This window comes from Amia ocellicauda, chromosome 17 (genome assembly GCF_036373705.1).
Source record: "Amia ocellicauda isolate fAmiCal2 chromosome 17, fAmiCal2.hap1, whole genome shotgun sequence".
NCBI lineage: Eukaryota > Metazoa > Chordata > Actinopteri > Amiiformes > Amiidae > Amia > Amia ocellicauda.
Genome location: NC_089866.1, coordinates 20,923,105 through 20,943,037, shown reverse-complemented (window position 1 = coordinate 20,943,037; position 19,933 = coordinate 20,923,105). Strand labels below are relative to the sequence as shown.

Below are 19,933 nucleotides of genomic sequence, written 5' to 3'. Positions count from 1 at the left end.
GTCTCTCCATCTTTGCCTAACACAGCAGCTCACCTAGAGACGTCAAAGGGTCTCCCATCCTTGTAGTACTGTGTTGTGTTTTCCGAGCACTAAAATTAACCGGGGTACTAACATTATAAGATGTGTGACTAGATAATAGCAATAGCAGAAATATCAGCACTAAGTCTGCATGGGAAGGAGGGGCAGGAACCACAGCCCTTACCTGGTTGGGCAGCAGGATATACTTGTTGTCCTGAAAGGTCTGCTCCACTGCATCGTTGAAGCTGGGATAGCGCACTCGGGGGCAGTCCAGTCCAGGGAACAGGTCCGAGATCAGGCCCAGGAACAGAGGAACGTCCTCAAACACAAACTTGGGCAGGTTCATGTCTCTCAGAGCTCTCATTAACACCACGTCCTGCAAAGCATAGTGGGAAGGACCACAGTTCAGGAACGATTTACTAGCAAACTGCACATGAAGCAGAATTAGTATATTCTTAGCCTAGAGTATAAAAAAACAGAAGTGTAACTGAAGAGGATATGGATCTAATTGAGATATATGCCTAATAGACTAAAGTTTTATAACAACAGTCTAGTCTAGAATCCCTGTTATCATCTAAAGCAAGACAGTGTTTTTGTCATTGCTGTCATTTTTTTAATAATATGACGATAGTAACAAGCTGGTGTTGGCATTACCTCACTCAGATCTGGAGAGCCTCTCTTCAGCTCCCCTGCCATCACCAGCACAGACTTCAGAGCACGGAGGCCAAAGTCATAGTGATGCTGCTTAGAGAGCTGCTCCTTTGCAAGCTTATACAGCACCGTCATCTTCTTGGCCAGAATCTAGGTTAATGGATGGATGAAGAAGAAGGAGAGATCATGACCATCACATTTCTTCTTCTTCAGCAAAATGATCATTGCTTTATCCCTCCACTGAACACATTAGTTTCTCCACATAATCTGTGTCTTTACCTCTGTCCGACGATGTTTTGCCCGGCAGGGTATTCCTTACCTTGGCCATCAGGAAGCCTTCAGAAAAGAGCATGATCTCGCAGATCTGCTGTAAGTCAGGCACTATGACCACCACAGGGCGAAAGAGCGCCTTGACAGACTCGGGCAGCTCCGTCCGGCCCGCATAGCCAGGGTTCATGGTGATGAAGATCCCCATCCGGTCATCCATAGAGATCTCCTGCCCTTCGAACTGCACACAACACACCGCACATCACACAACATACAGCAAGCAACAACTGCGAGTTATAATTATCTGCACTGTTAAAGGATTGACTACTGGAAGTAGCATGGACTTTTTGTTACCCTTCAGTTTAGTTTGAAGTTCATTTTACTGTTATCTATAGCCTCATTAGACACAAGGATATTGGATCAGAGCACATTTTGTTTTGCAGACCAAGGAGACTCGTTTGCTTACATGGAACCTCTTTAGGTGAAGGATGAGTGCGTTTCGGATTGTTTGGATTTGAGAAGAAATGACTGACAGCACAGAGGCGTCAATTCTGTTGAACTCATCAAAGCACCCCCACGCTCCACATTGCGCCAGCCCAGAGAATATTTTACCCACAGCCTGGAAGGCAAAGGAGGAAGAGAATGCATTAATACACATTCATTGCAGGGGCTCTCTGCTGCTGTGCCCCTGAACCTCTAATTACTGAAATGAGAGTGGGACCTCTTTCACTTTCATCTCTGACATAAAAACGCCAATCCTGAAAAAAAAAATCAGAGAGCAGAACACGCTTGTTATTGTTTTATTTTGGGATTAACAGCTTTGTTGGAATTCAGACTCATTAGGTGTTGTATACTAATGTGTGGTTTTCCTCTATACCTGGAATCACAAAAAAATCTTGAATCGACTGCTGAAGAGCAGTCGTGGTAGAAATCCCTGCATGGTAGAAATCCCTGATGCTCTTACTTTATAATCCATGCCTTCCCCACAATTCGTGACCACACACAGCAGGCCCAGAGCTTTGGCCAGGTCTTTAGTGGACTCTGTCTTCCCTGTCCCAGCGGGCCCTGCTGGAGCTCCTCCCAGGTACATCGACAGAGCCTGTTTCAGAGACAGAGAAACCCTTAAATCGACACATTCACCCTTTACTCCAAACAAAATGATAATTGAATCAAATACAAATTTGGTCTATCCAGAGGTTTTGGACACATTTATAGACTACTGGTGCTTTGAATCTTGGAAACTGCATTCTAACCCCACACTGAGACACACCTGAGTGAGCGTGAGGTAGATGCGGTCAGTCAGGGGTGTGATGACCAGACGCCCGTTCAGCCCCATGTACTCGTACCCATAGGAGAAAGTGGCGCTGCACTGACGCACAAAGAGGTCGTTCGGCTCCCGGTCCCAGTAGAACCGCAGCTGGCTTTCCCACTCAAACTCCCGTGCATCCATGATACTGCCATGAAGAGAGAGAACAAAAATGACTTCAAAGATACCTGAAGCACTTCACGAGACAAAAGAGGTTCACTGTTATGTCCATTAAAAAAATTGTCTGCTTTGCAAAAATAATGTAATTCTTGGTCTTATTAAATTATTCAGGGACATTTATTGCCTATTGATGTGAAAATATGTACTTACTTATCTTTCTAAATAGCAGAAGAGAATTCAAAATGTTGAGCAATCGATACCAAGGATTTTAGGACCATCCATGATCCCACTATCACTTCCAAAAAGTGAACTGGGTAAATATCATTGTTACAGAGCCAGTGAAAAGAACTCCCACCTGTCCCTGACGAAACTGTCCACGATGTCCCTGGCATGGACGTCGATGATGAGGACGGTATTGTATTTCTTGCGGTCGTTCTTCTTCAGGGGCTGCGTGATGCGGGTGACCAAGTCATCAATCTGCTGGTGCATTTCCTTGGCGTAGTTTTTCAAGGCCTGCTTCTCCCCTTTCTTCACCTGGTTGAAGATATCCTCCACCTGCCAGGTCCACCACACCTGATTCGCCGCCAACACCACCATCCCCTGGTACAGTAGCATCCAGTCCACCCTGACACACACAGACACTGTACGTCACACAACCACACCGCTGAGCCAATCACATCCTGAACGCTCCCCTGGGGAAAGTTTGTTAGCTCAGATGATCTGTTCCTTCACTTTCGCAATAGATTTCATATTTCATATTTTTCTCCCCGTCGTGACCTTTCCTGTGGTTTTCTAGACGCGGCTGTGTGTGCGCTCACCTGCTCCTGTCCTCGCAGTATCTGAAGATGGCCTCCTTGGTGATCAGCCTGTTGGTCCTTCTCATTTCCAGTAGGACGGCCGTCATCCAGTCCTCCACGCGCCCCTCAGCCGGGACGGCCTGCCTCAGGGTCATGACCTCCCCCTCCGCCGACACCATCGCCGTGGCCAGAGTCTCTCCGTTATTGCCCTCCTCCAACTTCAAAGAGGCGATGTTGTCGTACATCTGAGGGACCACAGGGGAATTATATGGTAACTCTCTAAATACAAATACCAGCTACTCGCTTGAGTTTCATAGACATCAGCAGAGAGGAACTGAATTTTCAAGGATAAAAGCGTATACACTGATTAGCGCTGATTTCACAGTGACATCTAAAGAGAGACAGAAGTTATTTGATTGAAATGTTCTTATTTATTTGTTTTGAACAGTCTCTGCTGCTTAACCTAAGTGCTAAAAGCAAAAATAACATTCAGTAATAAAACAATCGTAGAATAAGGTTTATAATCATACACCACTGTATGCACAAAAATATGAGCAGCTTCTGTTGGTCACTAACGCACAGCAATGGCTCTCCCTTAGGGGGGTGGCTTACCTTGATCATGTGCTCTTGAACACAGGAGGGGTCACTGCTACCCAGAATGCTGAGCAGCTCGTCGTCCGAGATGAAGAAGAACCTGGGGAAGGCGTTGCGCTTGGAGTCCAGGTAGTCATTCAGGCTCTTCTGACAGCGCTCCAGACCCTCGCTCAGGTTCTGCAGGTCTGACAGGCGGTTGGGAACGTCACAGCACTTCTTAATTACGGGGTCCTTCACCGTGTCCAGCATGACCTACACACACACACAGACACAGGCAGCTTTCACAGTCACTATCTGTCCTCTCCTTTCACCATGGTTTATAATGCAGAGATCTCACACACACTGGTTGAAAAACTGCAACTAGAAACAAAATGTAGAATGAAAACCACTCTCAGGATTTTCTTTTATGGCTGTACAAAAGAGGACAAGATTTTATTTTGCCTTGGACCACGTAATACACGAAAAAGACATAATCGTTTAGTACGGCTGAAGGAAAATGGTCTTTGCCGAACGCGATTGTGAAATACACACCTTTTTAAATATTTTGTCGATGTTGTCAAATTTCTTGGCCTCCTCTGGCAGCTGTGACCTGATGTCCCCGCCTATGAATATACTCTCCAGGTACATCCACTTTCGCTGCACCAGCATCCACACCTGAGAACACAGCCATAAAAAAACAGTGAAAAAAAAGGCCATGCATCAACACCAAACACCAGATTTCCAATTCAAATAGTGGGTAATATGTCTCTCATATTCAACAATGAATTCCCCTGACTCTTAAAAGACTTTCTTCCATTAAGTTTGAAACAGCTAACTGATCCAGCTAGAGTCGCAAGATTAATCCTGTAGCTGCAAATTTATTTTTACCTGACAACAAACCAATTCCTAACTTACAGTTCCCATTGTGTGCGCTACGCTATAAACCAGCTCTCTGTATGGGCAGGGTCAGCCAGTGGAGGAGTGACGTGAAGTGGGCAGGCACTCACCTCGATGACCTCGCTGATTAAGGAAAGGCTCTTTTCCCATTGCTGCACGGTGGACAGGAAGGGCCCCACAAAGCGGCTCCCGGCCATGCTCTGCAGGTTCATGGCATTGTCGTCCAGGCTCTGCAGGATGTCGTCCACCGAGCCCAGGATGTAGCCCCTCTCCTGGGTGCCCTTGTAGTACCTCTGCACGCTGAACTTCATAATCTCCCAGGTGTCCACCACCTCCTTCACACCCTGAATACAGAGTGGACACAGAACAACCCACTCAGCGCTCCCCCGAAGACATCCGAATGGAAAACCCCACAGAGGAAACGTGTTCTGTCTTAGGATCCCCATCACTCACTTTCTCAATGCTGAGCTCCTTCACTGCCGATGTGACGATGTCGCTGATGACGTCACCGTACTTGTGGAGCTCCATGGCGAACATGTTCTCCAGAGTAAAGGTGTCAGGGTTCATCTCAAAGTTGGTGCCCGTGCGCTCCATCAGCTCCTTCCAGTGTCTAAGGAAACCGACAGTGACAAACAGGAAAAGGCCTGGATGAGTGTACACCCATTCGCCAACTACAAACACCCATCCCATACAAAACCAAAACCTAAACGCAGCTTTCTTCCCCCTGGTGGAAACCAAAATGTAACTGGAGACTGGCAGGTGGACCAAAGTTTTGATTTAATCCCAGCCCGAAACAGCTCCGACAAACATGAGACTGAAATGTGCTCTACACACCTGCTCGCTCCTTTCAGATTCACCTACAAGAATGAGTGTCAAATGAAAACCAAAAAAAATACATAATCAAACAAAAAAACAAACAAACAAATATAAATAATGAACCCCACCTGTCTCTTAAAGCTTCATTCTTTAAATCAAGCAGCAGTGGGATGGAGTCTTTGAACTCTTTCATCTTGCCCTCCAGGAAGAAGGTGACGGGCAGGCTGCGGACCTCTTTGGGCAGCTTCCTCAGGCCCTTGATGAAGCCCTCGATGCCCTCCTGGAGCAGCTGGATGTTCAGATTTACCCACAGGGTCTGAGACCACTCGGCCTTGGCCGCCTACACAACACATACAGCACAAAGACATCAAAACCCTGCATGAGAGTTGAGGAGCACTTTTTCTTCAATTAAAAAAAAAAATATCACATTGTCCCGCTGTTGAAGTCTATTAAACCACAGGAATCAAATTTCCCTTTTGTAAAAAAACTAAATTTCAGAGGACGGCTATTTTAAGCAGTCTTGTCACAGCATGAATTTAGGTTAGCGTCGACCCTCACTTTCTGAGCTTTATAAAGGTCATAGATCTGTCTCAAGCCATTCATCTCCTTCTGAACTTTGAGCAGCTCAGGGTACATGGTGATAGGAAGGTCGAAGAGCTTCTCCGCGTTGGCCAGCTCCTGACGCTTCTTCTCAAAGCCAGCCAGCTCTGTCTCGTACGATACCAGCACATCGATCCCTAGGGATAACACAAAAAAAAGTCACATTATAATTAGTAATTGCAGGTTATTTATCTTTAGGAATGCGGGTGGAGCAGGTATGAAGCATGCAGATTAGATAATGGTGGAAAGCAACATCTAGAGTGCATAACTGCCCAACAGTAGTGAGCTGTGTTGCTTTGATATTGTCTGGGGTCTGTTCCCTCATGCAACTGTCCCAGTTTAAGGAGTCCAACCTTTGTCCAGGTCGTCTCCCACGGCGCCAGGGCCCGCGATGCTGAAGTTCTCTGCAAAGACTGACACCTCTTTCTTATATTCTTCTGTCTGCTCCTTGGTGATCTGAAACAAACCCACGAAAAATAAACACTGCATGTCAACATAACTGTTTCCCTCAGCATTTCCAGAAGGCTGTTAGGTTAGCCTAACCCCTTAAAACCCCCAGTGTGGTGCACTGCCCACCTGTGTGAACGTCTTCTTCACTCTGCCCAGGCTGCGGTCAACCTGCCGGGACTCCGTAAAGAGCTCACTCCATATCTGTTTAATGTTCTCGGACAGTTCTATTTCTTCTTGGGGTGCCTAAAAAGGAAAACAGGTATGAGAAAATCTAATTGGAACAAGCTTCTGCCCCACTATTTAGAGCAAGGATTCCCAAAGTGTTATACCTCTACATTTGTATTGCTTCAAATGTAAGGTGTAAGTTCCAATGTAACCCCTTTGTGGATATCAGGTTTGTATTACATTAACACTGAGAGAAATGCATTCCTCTACAAATTGCAAAGGCCGCATGAAGACAAGCCAACATCTTGAGAGATTTTCATTAACACATATGTTTGGCCACGTGGCAGCAATTTTCAGCAGGAAATTCTGTACATGCTGAAATATATTAAGAAATCCCCTGACTGGGGGGTTCTTAAAATGTTCGGGATAAAACAGCTTGGGGATAAAAGACTCACCTGCACACTGTACATTCTTAGAGTTCGGTATCTCTCTTGAATGTCTGTGAACCTCATTTCCACAGTTAAAGACATGTCTCTGATGTCTGCGATGGTTCCCAGAACAAACTTCAGGTCTTCAAGCGTGTCAGGGTTTCTCTTGAGATTTTGAAACAGTTGCTGTGAATCAGAAATAAACAGGCGTCATAACTTACTTTTTTCTTATGGATTGAAAAACATTCCCATCGATTTTAGTTTGCTTAAAATTACCAAGTTACCTTTACCTAAATTACCTCCTTGTGTCATTTAAATTGGCATAGCTCCACATAATTAATCTGCGTATCATTTTAGTAATTCAGGAATATAAGCACTTTTCTGAAGATGCATTGTTATTGTATCTACATTATGTGTCCTATGCATTTGTTAGACTTAACAGCCTCTCAACAAAATTTCAGACTTCTAACATGGCCCAATGCTACTAGGGCTGCACAATTAATCAAATTCATATCAAAATCGTGATTTGAACACGTGCAATTTCTAAACTGCAGAAAGCTGAGATTTTGGGTTTTCATTCATTTATTTTTTTACACGCAATCATTAATGCAATATAGTATACACTCACCTAAAGGATTATTAGGAACACCATACTAATACTGTGTTTGACCCCCTATCGCCTTCAGAACTGCCTTAATTCTACGTGGCATTGATTCAACAAGGTGCTGAAAGCATTCTTTAGAAATGTTGGCCCATATTGATAGGATAGCATCTTGCAGTTGATGGAGATTTGTGGGATGCACATCCAGGGCACGAAGCTCCCGTTCCACCACATCCCAAAGATGCTCTATTGGGTTGAGATCTGGTGACTGTGGGGGCCAGTTTAGTACAGTGAACTCATTGTCATGTTCAAGAAACCAATTTGAAATGATTCAACCTTTGTGACATGGTGCATTATCCTGCTGGAAGTAGCCATCAGAGGATGGGTACATGGTGGTCATAAAGGGATGAACATGGTCAGAAACAATGCTCAGCTAGGCCGTGGCATTTAAACGATGCCCAATTGGCACTAAGGGGCCTAAAGTGTGCCAAGAAAACATCCCCCACACCATTACACCACCACCAGCAGCCTACACAGTGGTAACAAGGCATGATGGATCCATGTTCTCATTCTGTTTACGCCAAATTCTGACTCTACCATCTGAATGTCTCAACAGAAATCGAGACTCATCAAACCAGGCAACATTTTTCCAGTCTTCAACTGTCCAATTTTGGTGAGCTTGTGCAAATTGTAGCCTCTTTTTCCTATTTGTAGTGGAGATGAGTGGTACCCGGTGGGGTCTTCTGCTGTTGTAGCCCATCCGCCTCAAGGTTGTACGTGTTGTGGCTTCACAAATGCTTTGCTGCATACCTCGGTTGTAACGAGTGGTTATTTCAGTCAAAGTTGCTCTTCTATCAGCTTGAATCAGTCGGCCCATTCTCCTCTGACCTCTAGCATCAACAAGGCATTTTCGCCCACAGGACTGCCGCATACTGGATGTTTTTCCCTTTTCACACCATTCTTTGTAAACCCTAGAAATGGTTGTGCGTGAAAATCCCAGTAACTGAGCAGATTGTGAAATACTCAGACCGGCCCGTCTGGCACCAACAACCATGCCATGCTCAAAATTGCTTAAATCACCTTTCTTTCACATTCAGACATTCAGTTTGGAGTTCAGGAGATTGTCTTGACCAGGACCACACCCCTAAATGCATTGAAGCAACTGCCATGTGATTGGTTGGTTAGATAATTGCATTAATGAGAAATTGAACAGGTGTTCCTAATAATCCTTTAGGTGAGTGTATATTAACACATACAAAAATAACTATTTTTAGCACCTTTATTAATGGGAGTCTTTTGGGAAATGGTGAATACTATGTCCACTTACACTGGAGTTCCCTCAAAAGTTCACCACACATCGTTTAACAATAACTTAAATACACACATTCACACCCAGCTAAAAAGGCAAATAAGTAATTGGGCAGCTTCTTCACGAGTAGCTTGGCCACCTCAGCATCCCAGTCCTCTCTGCAACTTGAAGAAGCCATAGCAGCTGAGCTGAATTCCATTGACAGTGTGGGGGAAATCACGTACATCACAGAGGGGATTCAACACTTGAAGAAGTGTAGTGACATGTCACTGTTCATGCTTGAAACCAGAAATGGTACACATGCTGGTTTCATGGCAAAAATACTGTAGCCTACAGGCTACTAGTAAGAGTGAAAGACAATCTATACTGTATTCTACATGGGCTTGGCCTACAGTTGATTTCTTTATTTATAAATATAATTCAGTGAAAAATAATTTATATTTATTTATTTATTTTGCCTTTTGTTCAAGCTGCTAATTATTAAATCTGTCAAATAAAACATAGAAAAAGCTACTAATGCTTCAATCAGGCAAAAAAAACAACTAGATGTGTGTTTCTGAACATGTCACAAGGAAATGTAAAGTGTTACCCAAATGATTATCATATCGCAATTTAAAATCACAATATCTATAAAAATAATCGCAATATGATTTTTTGTTCATATCATACAGCCCTAAATGCTACTGTAACTCTCGCACTGGGAACAACAATGCATTTTGACCGGAGTAGGGCTGTGATGTGTATATGAAACTCTCATACCTGCAGTTCATCCCTAAGGTTCCAGAGGTTGTTTTTGGCCGACTCGTTTAGCAGTTTGCCCAGGGAGCTGACCCAGGCTTGGGCGTTCTCCTGCAATGTCCTTGCCAGGGGCTCCAGGTTCAGTCGGATGCACTGCTTGTCCTTCACCAGGGGCTGCTGGGCCAGCTCCTGACTGACATGCGCGTAGAACTGCAGCTTCTCGTCATACGTCACACAGGAAGGCCTCTTGGCTGCTAACTTCTCCATGATGATGGCCTTGTCCAGCTTCCACAGAAACCGGTACCTGTTCTTCCAGCGGCCAAGATAGTTTGCGATGGACTTCACCAGCCGGTCGTGAATCTGGCGGGTTGACTGTACCTTTTCTGCAATCTGAAGACCCTGACAGATGTCATTGTAGAAACTGACAACCACTGGTTCGTCCTCTCCCTCTATGCGCTGAGGGGGACACTCGATACAGGTGCCATGCATCCATCGCACAAAGCGCTAGGGGAACAAGACAGCGGTCTGCAGTCAACTACAACCCAACCAGTTTCTGCAGGCTCTCCACAGAGAACAGTCACAGTAGTACTCAACACTAGCTTGGAATCTGATACAGAACATTTATTTTGTACTGTTCATGTTTTAATGAAGCATTTCAGGACCAGCATACATACCATGGTGCTTTCCAAACAGCCTCTCTCAGACTGCAAAATGAGATTCAAAATCTCAGAGGCTTTCGGGTGTAACACTATATCAGGGGCGGACAGGATCGGTTCAATTTGAAACAGCGGAACATTTCCCGTCAAGGCAGTATTAAAAGCCTGGATGTTCCTGTACAAGAATAGCAACAGAAATAACATGAAAATACGTAGAACAGGGATGGAGACACCGCTATCACTTTACAAACCGAGATCAAATCACAGATCGGTTCTACACTCGGATTTGAAATGGCAAACCTGTACCCCACCGCAGTTTAAATTTATTGTCAGAAGCCACCTTCTTCCACTTACAGGGTTCGCACTTAGTTTTATCAAAACAATTCTAAAACTTATCCATGACTTTTCCATAACATCTTACCAAATTTCCATGACTGCATATGTGCACTACCACTATAATGTAAACTTCAGATGTTTGTGGGCTAATTGGATAAATGTGGACTACAAATTGAAACTAACTATAACCAGTATATTCAGTATTTCATGAAACAATGCATCGTCTCACTGTGATAATCTATGTAACAGATCCTACAGTGTTGAAGCATGTCTTATATCCTTAACCAACTGCAAATGCTGTTCACTTGCATTTCCTCCATGATTAGACAACAGATACCGACATAATTAACAAAATCTCATCTTCCTCCACCCCCTCCTCTTCTCTTGATGATTCAGTGGACTTTTCCCAAAACACTGACATGTATTTTTATTTTTAACCATAATATATAGTTCTGTAATTGGATAGGTTTTTTTTGCACAAAATGTCATCCCTGCCATTTTTCTCAGGAAAGGAAATTGATGCTTATGAGACGTATTGCCACAGTCACAGAGTGTAAAATAAAAAGTGAAGTGAAAAAACAGCCCACACTACTTTGGGCACAGCCGGCTGTTTTAGGACTCACCACCTAAAAGGGTTAATTTAGATTTTAAAATGTACATGAATGATAAATTTACAAACAAAATTAATATGATCATGATAATTTCAGGTCAATTAAAAATTTCAATGACTTTTCCAAAACTTTATGGATATTTTATGATATTTCAAAACATTTCCAGGCCTAGAAAATAAACTTTCCAATTCCATAACTTTCCCAGGATTTCCGTGACCCGTGGGAACCCTGCACTTATAAATGAAAACAAGATAATCTCTAATTTGAGATTCCTGGTTTCAAAGTCTTGATTTGTTACGTACTACATAACATTTTCAAAATATTAGCACATTATATTCCACATTACTTACCTTAAGACCATATTTGTCAGGGCATCATACACCTTGCGTTCCCAATAGGCATAGTACTGGGCCATGCGTTTGTCCCGCCCTGTGTTTGTTTGAATTATCAGGCCTTCCATTTTGGTCAACAGAGGACCAATGGCAGTGTACTTTCGGCACAACAAGTTCACATCTTTAATCCTCTCCCGTTCAATAAGCTCACAGAACTCCTTCACTCCTGAAATACATGATATAATATATGAATAATCATGCTTATAAATATGACAATAATCTTAATGTTAGGATATGTGTCAATGATCAAACACATGATTGTGCTTCCTAACGTGAGGCAAAACACTGCAATTTGTGAAGTATTAAGGTCTGAAACACACCTGGCAGGTCACCCTCTCTTGAAGGAACTGGGAATTTGAATAGGTTTGCAGATTCGATTGACTGCAGTTTGGTATTAATGTCCTGTGCGTTCTTCTGAATTTGGTTCACAAGTGACTCAAACTTGGAGATGGCTTGGGTGCTGCGATTAATGTAGTCCGAGATACCTAAATAGCACAAACACATTGATTTATTAGGAAGCTGGGGCATTTCCTTTCACAAGAAAAAAATGAATGGGTGCTTCAGTTACAGTCCTAACATTTTAACTAAAGACATTATACAATACGGAAACACAGAAAACATGAAACATGTCACCTTAAACACATTACAAGTCACATTAACAAACATAAATGGGAAATGTTGCCCAGATTAGGTTCATATTTCTCCAAATTCCAGCAAGTATCTCCCACAGTTTATTTTTTCATGTTGAAGGTCGCCCTGGATAAGGGCATCTGCCAAGAAATAAAATAATAATAATAATAATAATGTTTAATGTCTTTACCTAAAGAGTTCCAGTTGAGCCTCTTGTAGCCCAAGCTAAGGACTCTCCTGAGTTCATGAATCTGCTCCTGAAGTAAAAGGCTTTCTGCCTCATTCAAGCTGTCCATCAGCCCATGGTATCGATTCACCATGTGCTTCAGCCCATCCACATACCTGCACAACACCAAAGTCTCTGTAAAGCACTACTACCCACAGTTGTTCAGGTGACATTATATTCTGTATGTGGAAGAACACATTAGTAACCATTCACAAAGTGTCCATTTACACAACAGTGGACAGCATTCAGTCTATACCTGAGAAACTTGTCCTCCTGCAGGGCTACGTTCCTGGCCAGCTCTGGCACAGAGAAGCCCAGCTGCTCCAGGTACTTGGTCTCCGAGATGATTTCCTTCAGCTCCGATGCAAAGTTGACCAAATAGCACACATTCTCATCTGACTCTTGATCCAGGGGGACTAAGGCCTGTGGGGGACACCAGGTGAGTTAAAACTCAATCTTTTAACCACAGCAACCATAGTTAAAATATATCCTTAAAATGCTGACTGACACTTTGTAATTATAAATACTCTTTTATAACCCATTTACCATCAAAGAATTCAAACAGGTCATATAGGTATGCATTTGAGCATCAAATTGACGCTTACAATTCGATTTTGGTGTGTGAACTCATGAAGTTGCAGGTGTAAAGGCCCAAATAATAAACAATGAAATGTTTTTGATTCAAATCCAACAGGGCCAACACTAATAGGTCTTCTTTGCCTTCTTTTACAAAACATCACCTCTCAGGGTGGCCAAAATGAGAAAACTACCAGTCTACTACCAGTCGTGTTTATTCTGAACAAAATATCAACAGCCCAGCAGTGAATGAAGGCCTCTTGTCCTTCACAGCTCTGGGCAGCAGTGCGGATGTCTCACTGGGTCGACAGGTTCCTGTTCGGGGGCGTTGGCGTTGGCAGCCGCGGTGCTGGCGTGCTTCTGCAAGAGGTTCCTCTTCAACAGGCCAGGCAATATCTGCTCCGTCTCCTCCCTCCATCGCTCATACAGCCTCTCCTCATAGTCCTTCATGCGCCTGCCCACCTCCAAGTACTTTGCCTTAGCCTTCACTCCAAAATAAAAACAAGTATACAGAGAGATCAATAGATAACACAAAAAAGACACAAACACAATCTTCAGAGGCAAGGCAGCCCCACACTGGCAGCGGCTTTGTCATAGTCAGAGCCTCAGAATGGCGGGGTTATTATTCAGCATCTTTCATTCGCTGAACTCAACAGCAAAGCAGACATACCGCTTTCCCCTGCTCACTTTCCAGCATCTCCTCCACTTCCAGGAAACGGATGACGGTGTGTTTTATGCGGTGAAAGAGGGAGCGCTCCCAGTATATGGCTCCAGCCATGGGGGGCTGATTCTTGTTGAGCGGTGGATGGTCAAGGTTATTGACAAACAAAGTGTTTATGCTGTCCACCTGTCCAAACAAAGAATCTATTAGAACACCCCATAAAAGTGTGAGGGAAAGATCAGAATAAAGACGTCTCATACTGAAGAAATTTACCATACAAACAATAAGTAAAGAAGGCTTTGTACAAAAACTTTTCTAAAACTTTTACACACATGCAATTGTTTAGTTTCTCTGTATGACCACTGCAAATGCTCATGAGCAAAGCTCAATGATATCAAATGGCTAACAAATCACTATATCACAGGCTTAAATTTGGCATTTAAATGATATGGAAATTAGGAAGACATTAATGAGGAAATATTAGGCAAAACCCATTGCTGCAGGAGAAATAAAAATATTTTAGAGAATGTCTACCTCTTTACAATACTGGGCCAGGATTTCATTGAACTTCTTCATCATTTGGTTATTGATGGCTTCCCTTGAACGGATGTGTTTAAACTTCAGGAGCATGTCAAAGGCTGCTTCTGCAGAACGCAGGGTCTTGAATGACTGGTCAATGAAATTGATGGCCTCTCCTTCGATAGCCTATGAAGATGAAAAACAACAACATTTAACTTAGAAACCTCTAGGTGAAAAAAATTAAACTGTTAGCATACCAGTAGTATTGAGTACATCCAACAAAACATGTTGTGCTTAAATGTTTTTTTTGTTATTTTAAGAAAATAAAAACAATGTTTGTCAAGCAACATAAAGGGACACCATGCCAGAATCAAAAGGCCTGTGTTTTCAATTCATGTTCAGATTCAGCAGTTTTTTGCAGCTTCCTCACCTGCACTTTAGTCTTAAAGTCCTCCATTACAAGTTTCCATGATGCTGTCTTGCGGATGTTAAAAGGGTCAAAGGTCAGCTCCTCAATGGGCACAACCAGATTGTCCACCCAGTGCAGCACGTCGTCTATCCGCTTGGGATCCCCAGTCACTGCCTTTAGCTCAGGGCCAAAGATATTGTAGAACTCCTCCATGATCTGCAGCCAACAAACACACAGCCGGGAAGTTATTCTGGACTGAAGTATTTGGCATCTAATGGTGTGCTGCTCTTACATGTGATTTTTTGATACCCTTTGGTAACCCTTAGTGGGTATAAACCTGGGGTAAACCACTGTACCATTTTTGACTGTTGCTTTCATATTATGGTACCATTCAAATGTGCCATTTACGTGAACTGCAAGCAGCTCAGTGGGTGTACCTGTAGAATATCATACAGATCTTGGCAAATGGAAGCCATGTAGTCTGTCTTCTCAAAGAGTTTCTTCCTGTCGAATTCCCAGCGCGGGTCTTTGCCCGACGTCTCGATCTTGGCTCGAACCTCGAAATACGAGGCCTTCCATCGATCAAGAATCTTCTTTCCATCGAGAGCTTTAGCCTTGGCAACCGCTTTGCTTTCTCTGTCACAGTTAGGAACAAGAACCAATGGTCTAAAAAAGAGCTGTCTGAAAGTACAATCTAAATTATAGTACAGTTATTGTAAGTTCAGTACCCCTTCCTTGGGACTTTGAGGAAGAGGAAGGTTATCTGAAAACTCTTGGTCTCACTCACCTGAACAGAGTCCGAACGTTCACCACTATGGCCACCCTCTCCGCAAGCTGCCACGCTACCCTCTCCATCAGGGGCACCATGCGCTCGTCCTTGTTGTAGTGGCCAGAGATGATCCACACCATGCGCAGGCCATTCATCATCAGAGGGATGGTGTCCAGAATCACGTTAAACCCTGAGCCTGTGGCTAGGTTCTGCATTTGAAAGAATCAGACACAGGGGTAGCACGCACACTTGGAAGAATAGTTTTAAGCACATTAGTAGCAATAATCCCACCCTACCCTAGAGATTGTAAATGCATTTTGAAAGCAAAATGGATTTCCCTACACTGTGGAGATTTCACTAGAGATGCACTAGCAATGTGTGCTCGGTTCACCTTAAAGTGGCGCTCCAGAGTGCCCAAGAAGCGCACATTATCCACCGCTTCCACATGGTACTTGCTGAGCTCGGTCACACTGAGTTCCAGGTTCTGGATAGTGATCGGGTCGGCCCGGCTCATCACCTCCAGGATCTTCTTCACCACGGGCACCTTGAGCTGCTCACTTAGGGCGCTGAGGATAGCTGTGCGCTCCCGCCAAAAGTCAATCTCTGCTATGGGACCTGGAGCCTGGGAGGCAAAAGCAAAAAAACACCACAAAAGATCAATCAAGGTGTAGGTCGACCTGGAAAGCATAAATTAGTGAAATAAAGGTTAAGGTGTATCCTGAAAGTGTATTCTGTGCATTTATTCTGAGCTAAATGCAGGCATAATTCAGTATATGGATTGTGTCTCTAGGAGGGCATCAGAATGACAGCGACTGTGGTGATTAAAATGTGAAAAAGAGCTGCAATGTACATCATCACAACCATCACAAGATCACTACATATGCTGAGAAAGGAAAGTACTTTGTCTCACACCCATGTTTTCAGGTTGCACATATTTGATCCTGATGGTATGTAGAACATTACACCTGTGTTCATTACAATAGTAAACTCCTCATAGTCAAATCGTTTCATGTAGCCAGAGCAGGAAACACAACACAGTTATCGTTGACATGAGCGGACACCCTTGCCTGGGGTTTCTTTTGCAGCTGCTCCTCGATGACACAGGTGATCTGAGTCTGCCAGTTCATCACACACTGCTCCAGCTCCTCCACCAGGGCCGGCCTGCTGGCCAACTGGCTCACATCACCATCCAGATCCACACTGGGGATGTGCAGCTTAATCTCTCCTGCACAGCAAACGCACACATAGTCACCGGCCAATACACTGCACAGCCTCAACACTGTGATGAAACGGTCTGCCTGTGAACTCGTTATAACCTCATAATGAGGTTGGGAGACATTTTCAATGTTAGATGCATTAGGTAAAGGCACCAGCCAAATAAAATACTTCTACTATTACCAACATTAGTAGTGCTAGTAGTAGTAGTAGTAGTAGTAGTAGTAGTAGTAGTAGTAGTAGTAGAAGGAAGAGGAGTTTCAACTATAAAAATAACACTAATATTAATAATGAATAGTAGCTTGATTTTTACAGACATTTCAATAATGGGAATTTGCACAACTTTAAACTGATTACTCATAACTCTCTGCCAGTCGTCTTCAGACTGAGACATTTGTTCCGCTAGCGGGTTGTCGGGCTCTGTGCTTTTCAGTTGATTGAGGGAGAGCAGGAGTAATTCACTTAAGAGGGCTTTCCTGTGCAGTCCTGTACAGACTCTCTCTCTCTCGTTCTATTTTAGCAAAGGAGTCTGTGACAGGAACACCTCGCTTGTGCTCGTGCAATCGCCAGTCACACTAGATTGACAGCTCAGCTTACTAAACGTATGGCTCCCACAAATGAGCTTTATAATAACCCCAATCAAAAAGAAAGAGAAGTCCCAGAAGGCACTTCGAGGGGAAGGCAGGCTGAAAATGAGGGACTTGAGCAGGCTGTGGCGCACTGACCTTCCAGCTGCTGCACGGTGCGGTCAACATGGCCGAGGAACTTGTATGCACTGTTCAGCAGCTCGTCCCTGATCAGCTGTGTGCCCCTGGACTCCACTGGCCTCTGAAGCTCCTGCTCTGTTTCTGTCCCGGTGTCGTCTTCAGACCGAGGTGATTTTTCTGCTTGTAGGTACTCAGGCTCTTCACTTTTCAGTTGATTGAGGGAGAGCAGAGGTAAATACACCTAAAGCCAGTCAATGGAGGTAGAGTGAGCACATCTGCATCTTTTATTACCTGTAGCTGGGTTCTACAGTTCCATGTCAGCTGTAAATCGATCGTATTCAATTTATTTCGCAGCTGGGAGCCCCTCAAAGTTTTTTTACATTATACAAATAACAGGACAAAAAAATGTATGTAACTGGCAGCTTTAGTAAATATTTTTTTCATTTCTACTTACATGCGTTAAAATGTTTTTTAGCATCACCAGCGACTGTCCATTGTGCATACCAATCTCCAGCAATCTTGGCATGACCTCGTTAGCTTCCTTCATGTCACTGGGCTCACTTATTCTCTCTAAGAAGAAGAAAATAAGAATGGCAATGAATAACTCACCAGTGCATCACACCGGCACTGATCACAAAGTCCTGCTTCGGACATTGTCAGATTGAGAATGAGCTGTAGATTTGTATAATTTACTCAATCCCATGATCTGATATCTGGAAGTCATTCCCTTGACATTAACACAACACAGCAAACTGATAAATACATCAATATAAATATACACACAAGATTCACAGATAAAATTAGTCAAACATTTAAATTCAAACTAAAAGAAAACATCTATACAATACTAAATAGGATATAAAACCAAGGGTGTAACTTTCTTTTGACCATTGGGGAGGACAATTCTTGAAACCAGCTACCTATCTTTGTGGGGGAGTTATGTAATAAAGACATTAGCATTACAGAATAGGATTAATATTAATTAATGAAAAAGGTTCAATCACATGCAGTAGTGATGCTCCACGATACCAATACTAAGTTTTAGTATTTTAGTATTTTAATTTTAGTAGCACAATACTAGATATTACTACGATACCACGAGAAAAGAAACCTTAAGCAGAACAGTAATAAAAGAAATTGAGTTCCTGGTAATTTTGCAATACTTAAAATCATATGAATATTTTGCACTATAATCCATTAAAACAACAAACTGTAACATGTTTTACTGTTTGGTTTGGTTATTTCAATAAATAGTGTGTAAGTACGTCAATTGAGAAAGCAAACCGCAAACAAATAATTTAAAGTGCAAAATAATAGTCAGCAAATTCACAAATAAAAACAGAAAGGGTCTAGTCTCCATGCTTTATACTCTCCATTTGTAAGCTACTGTACTTTGAAACCCTGAAAAAACAGAAATCATTTGTATCATGTGTTTATGTTAATGTTTCCCCTATAAATATATCAACATACAAAAAAAAAATTGAATGAAACACAAGCATGTCCACGTGTTTTGTTGTTGTTTGTTTTGTTTAAGCTGGCTGTGTCTGGGACTTTGACATGTAAAGTTTCACATTTTTCTTCATTTTTTAATGTCTTGGTGGACTATAATACTTTACTTTGTATTCCAACTGCATGATTTTCAGGCATTCTTAACCCAAACACTAATTCAGCAGTGCTTCTGTCCTACAACTGAACAGTGATTTAATAACCTGCTCCAAAACTACAGAAAACTAGTACAGTAGTTAGTGTTTTAATGTTGCAGCTCTTCTTTCAATAAAACGTGTCCTAATATACAGGTGCTAGGTGTTATGAATTATGAAAAACCCATATTGGAACTCTAACAATACATAATAAAACAAACATAAAATCATACTTCTGCTTTACTATTATAACAGCTCGTCTGTGGTTGCTGTTATCGATCTCTCACTCACATCTCCCTTTTTATCCTCTTCTCTATGCTTCCTCCCATCGGAGGATAAATAACACTCGGAGGTAGGTATTCATTTACGGGTTTAATTCTGTTCTATTTTGGGAACAGGTACAGTGTTACAGAGCCAGGTCCGATCACTGCAATGGTCCACCTTCACTATATTCCATTTTTAAAATGTGAAAATTTAACATTCTAATAAATGATGTACACAAGAATAACAGAAACTATGCCCAGGATTAAACTAACTCAATGTTAATCTTACACTAATGTTAAAATGTACAGATTATGGGCTCTGCAGTTACAGGCACTTAACTTAATCACTGTGCGAGACTCCTAAGATGATTTCACACTAGAGCAGGAGTGGCTAACCCTGGTCCTGGAGAGCCACAGAGTCTACATGTTTTTGTTCTATCCAGATCGTTAACTGCTTCATTGAACCAATTGTGGGTCTTAATTAGGCAAAATGTCCCTGTGTTCAAAGTATACACTGATTCATAATTTAGAGAGACCTGGAAAACCTGCAGGATTGTGTCTTTCCAGGAACATGGTTGGCCACCCCT

General features: G+C 42.8%; 1 protein-coding gene across 1 annotated transcript in view; it reads right to left on the bottom strand.

The window, feature by feature from the left end:
• The window catches only part of dnah10 (dynein axonemal heavy chain 10), a 50,101-nt gene that overhangs the window by 28,235 nt on the left and 1,933 nt on the right, over positions 1 to 19,933 (bottom strand). The window contains exons 3-36 of the mRNA XM_066689950.1: positions 17,898 to 18,013; positions 17,462 to 17,684; positions 16,589 to 16,746; positions 15,913 to 16,143; positions 15,540 to 15,730; positions 15,190 to 15,388; positions 14,774 to 14,968; positions 14,359 to 14,529; positions 13,834 to 14,010; positions 13,481 to 13,646; positions 13,355 to 13,377; positions 12,844 to 12,986; positions 12,552 to 12,703; positions 12,052 to 12,216; positions 11,690 to 11,897; positions 10,411 to 10,567; positions 9,758 to 10,240; positions 7,116 to 7,274; positions 6,622 to 6,738; positions 6,399 to 6,501; positions 6,004 to 6,182; positions 5,574 to 5,785; positions 5,083 to 5,239; positions 4,740 to 4,973; positions 4,285 to 4,407; positions 3,772 to 4,005; positions 3,181 to 3,404; positions 2,718 to 2,987; positions 2,207 to 2,390; positions 1,901 to 2,035; positions 1,403 to 1,555; positions 989 to 1,177; positions 673 to 819; positions 203 to 394 (exon numbers count right to left, since the gene is read on the bottom strand). Coding sequence (XP_066546047.1) covers positions 203 to 394; positions 673 to 819; positions 989 to 1,177; positions 1,403 to 1,555; positions 1,901 to 2,035; positions 2,207 to 2,390; positions 2,718 to 2,987; positions 3,181 to 3,404; positions 3,772 to 4,005; positions 4,285 to 4,407; positions 4,740 to 4,973; positions 5,083 to 5,239; positions 5,574 to 5,785; positions 6,004 to 6,182; positions 6,399 to 6,501; positions 6,622 to 6,738; positions 7,116 to 7,274; positions 9,758 to 10,240; positions 10,411 to 10,567; positions 11,690 to 11,897; positions 12,052 to 12,216; positions 12,552 to 12,703; positions 12,844 to 12,986; positions 13,355 to 13,377; positions 13,481 to 13,646; positions 13,834 to 14,010; positions 14,359 to 14,529; positions 14,774 to 14,968; positions 15,190 to 15,388; positions 15,540 to 15,730; positions 15,913 to 16,143; positions 16,589 to 16,746; positions 17,462 to 17,684; positions 17,898 to 18,013 — 6,170 coding nt within the window. The remainder of the gene's footprint in view (positions 1 to 202; positions 395 to 672; positions 820 to 988; positions 1,178 to 1,402; positions 1,556 to 1,900; positions 2,036 to 2,206; positions 2,391 to 2,717; positions 2,988 to 3,180; positions 3,405 to 3,771; positions 4,006 to 4,284; positions 4,408 to 4,739; positions 4,974 to 5,082; positions 5,240 to 5,573; positions 5,786 to 6,003; positions 6,183 to 6,398; positions 6,502 to 6,621; positions 6,739 to 7,115; positions 7,275 to 9,757; positions 10,241 to 10,410; positions 10,568 to 11,689; positions 11,898 to 12,051; positions 12,217 to 12,551; positions 12,704 to 12,843; positions 12,987 to 13,354; positions 13,378 to 13,480; positions 13,647 to 13,833; positions 14,011 to 14,358; positions 14,530 to 14,773; positions 14,969 to 15,189; positions 15,389 to 15,539; positions 15,731 to 15,912; positions 16,144 to 16,588; positions 16,747 to 17,461; positions 17,685 to 17,897; positions 18,014 to 19,933) is intronic.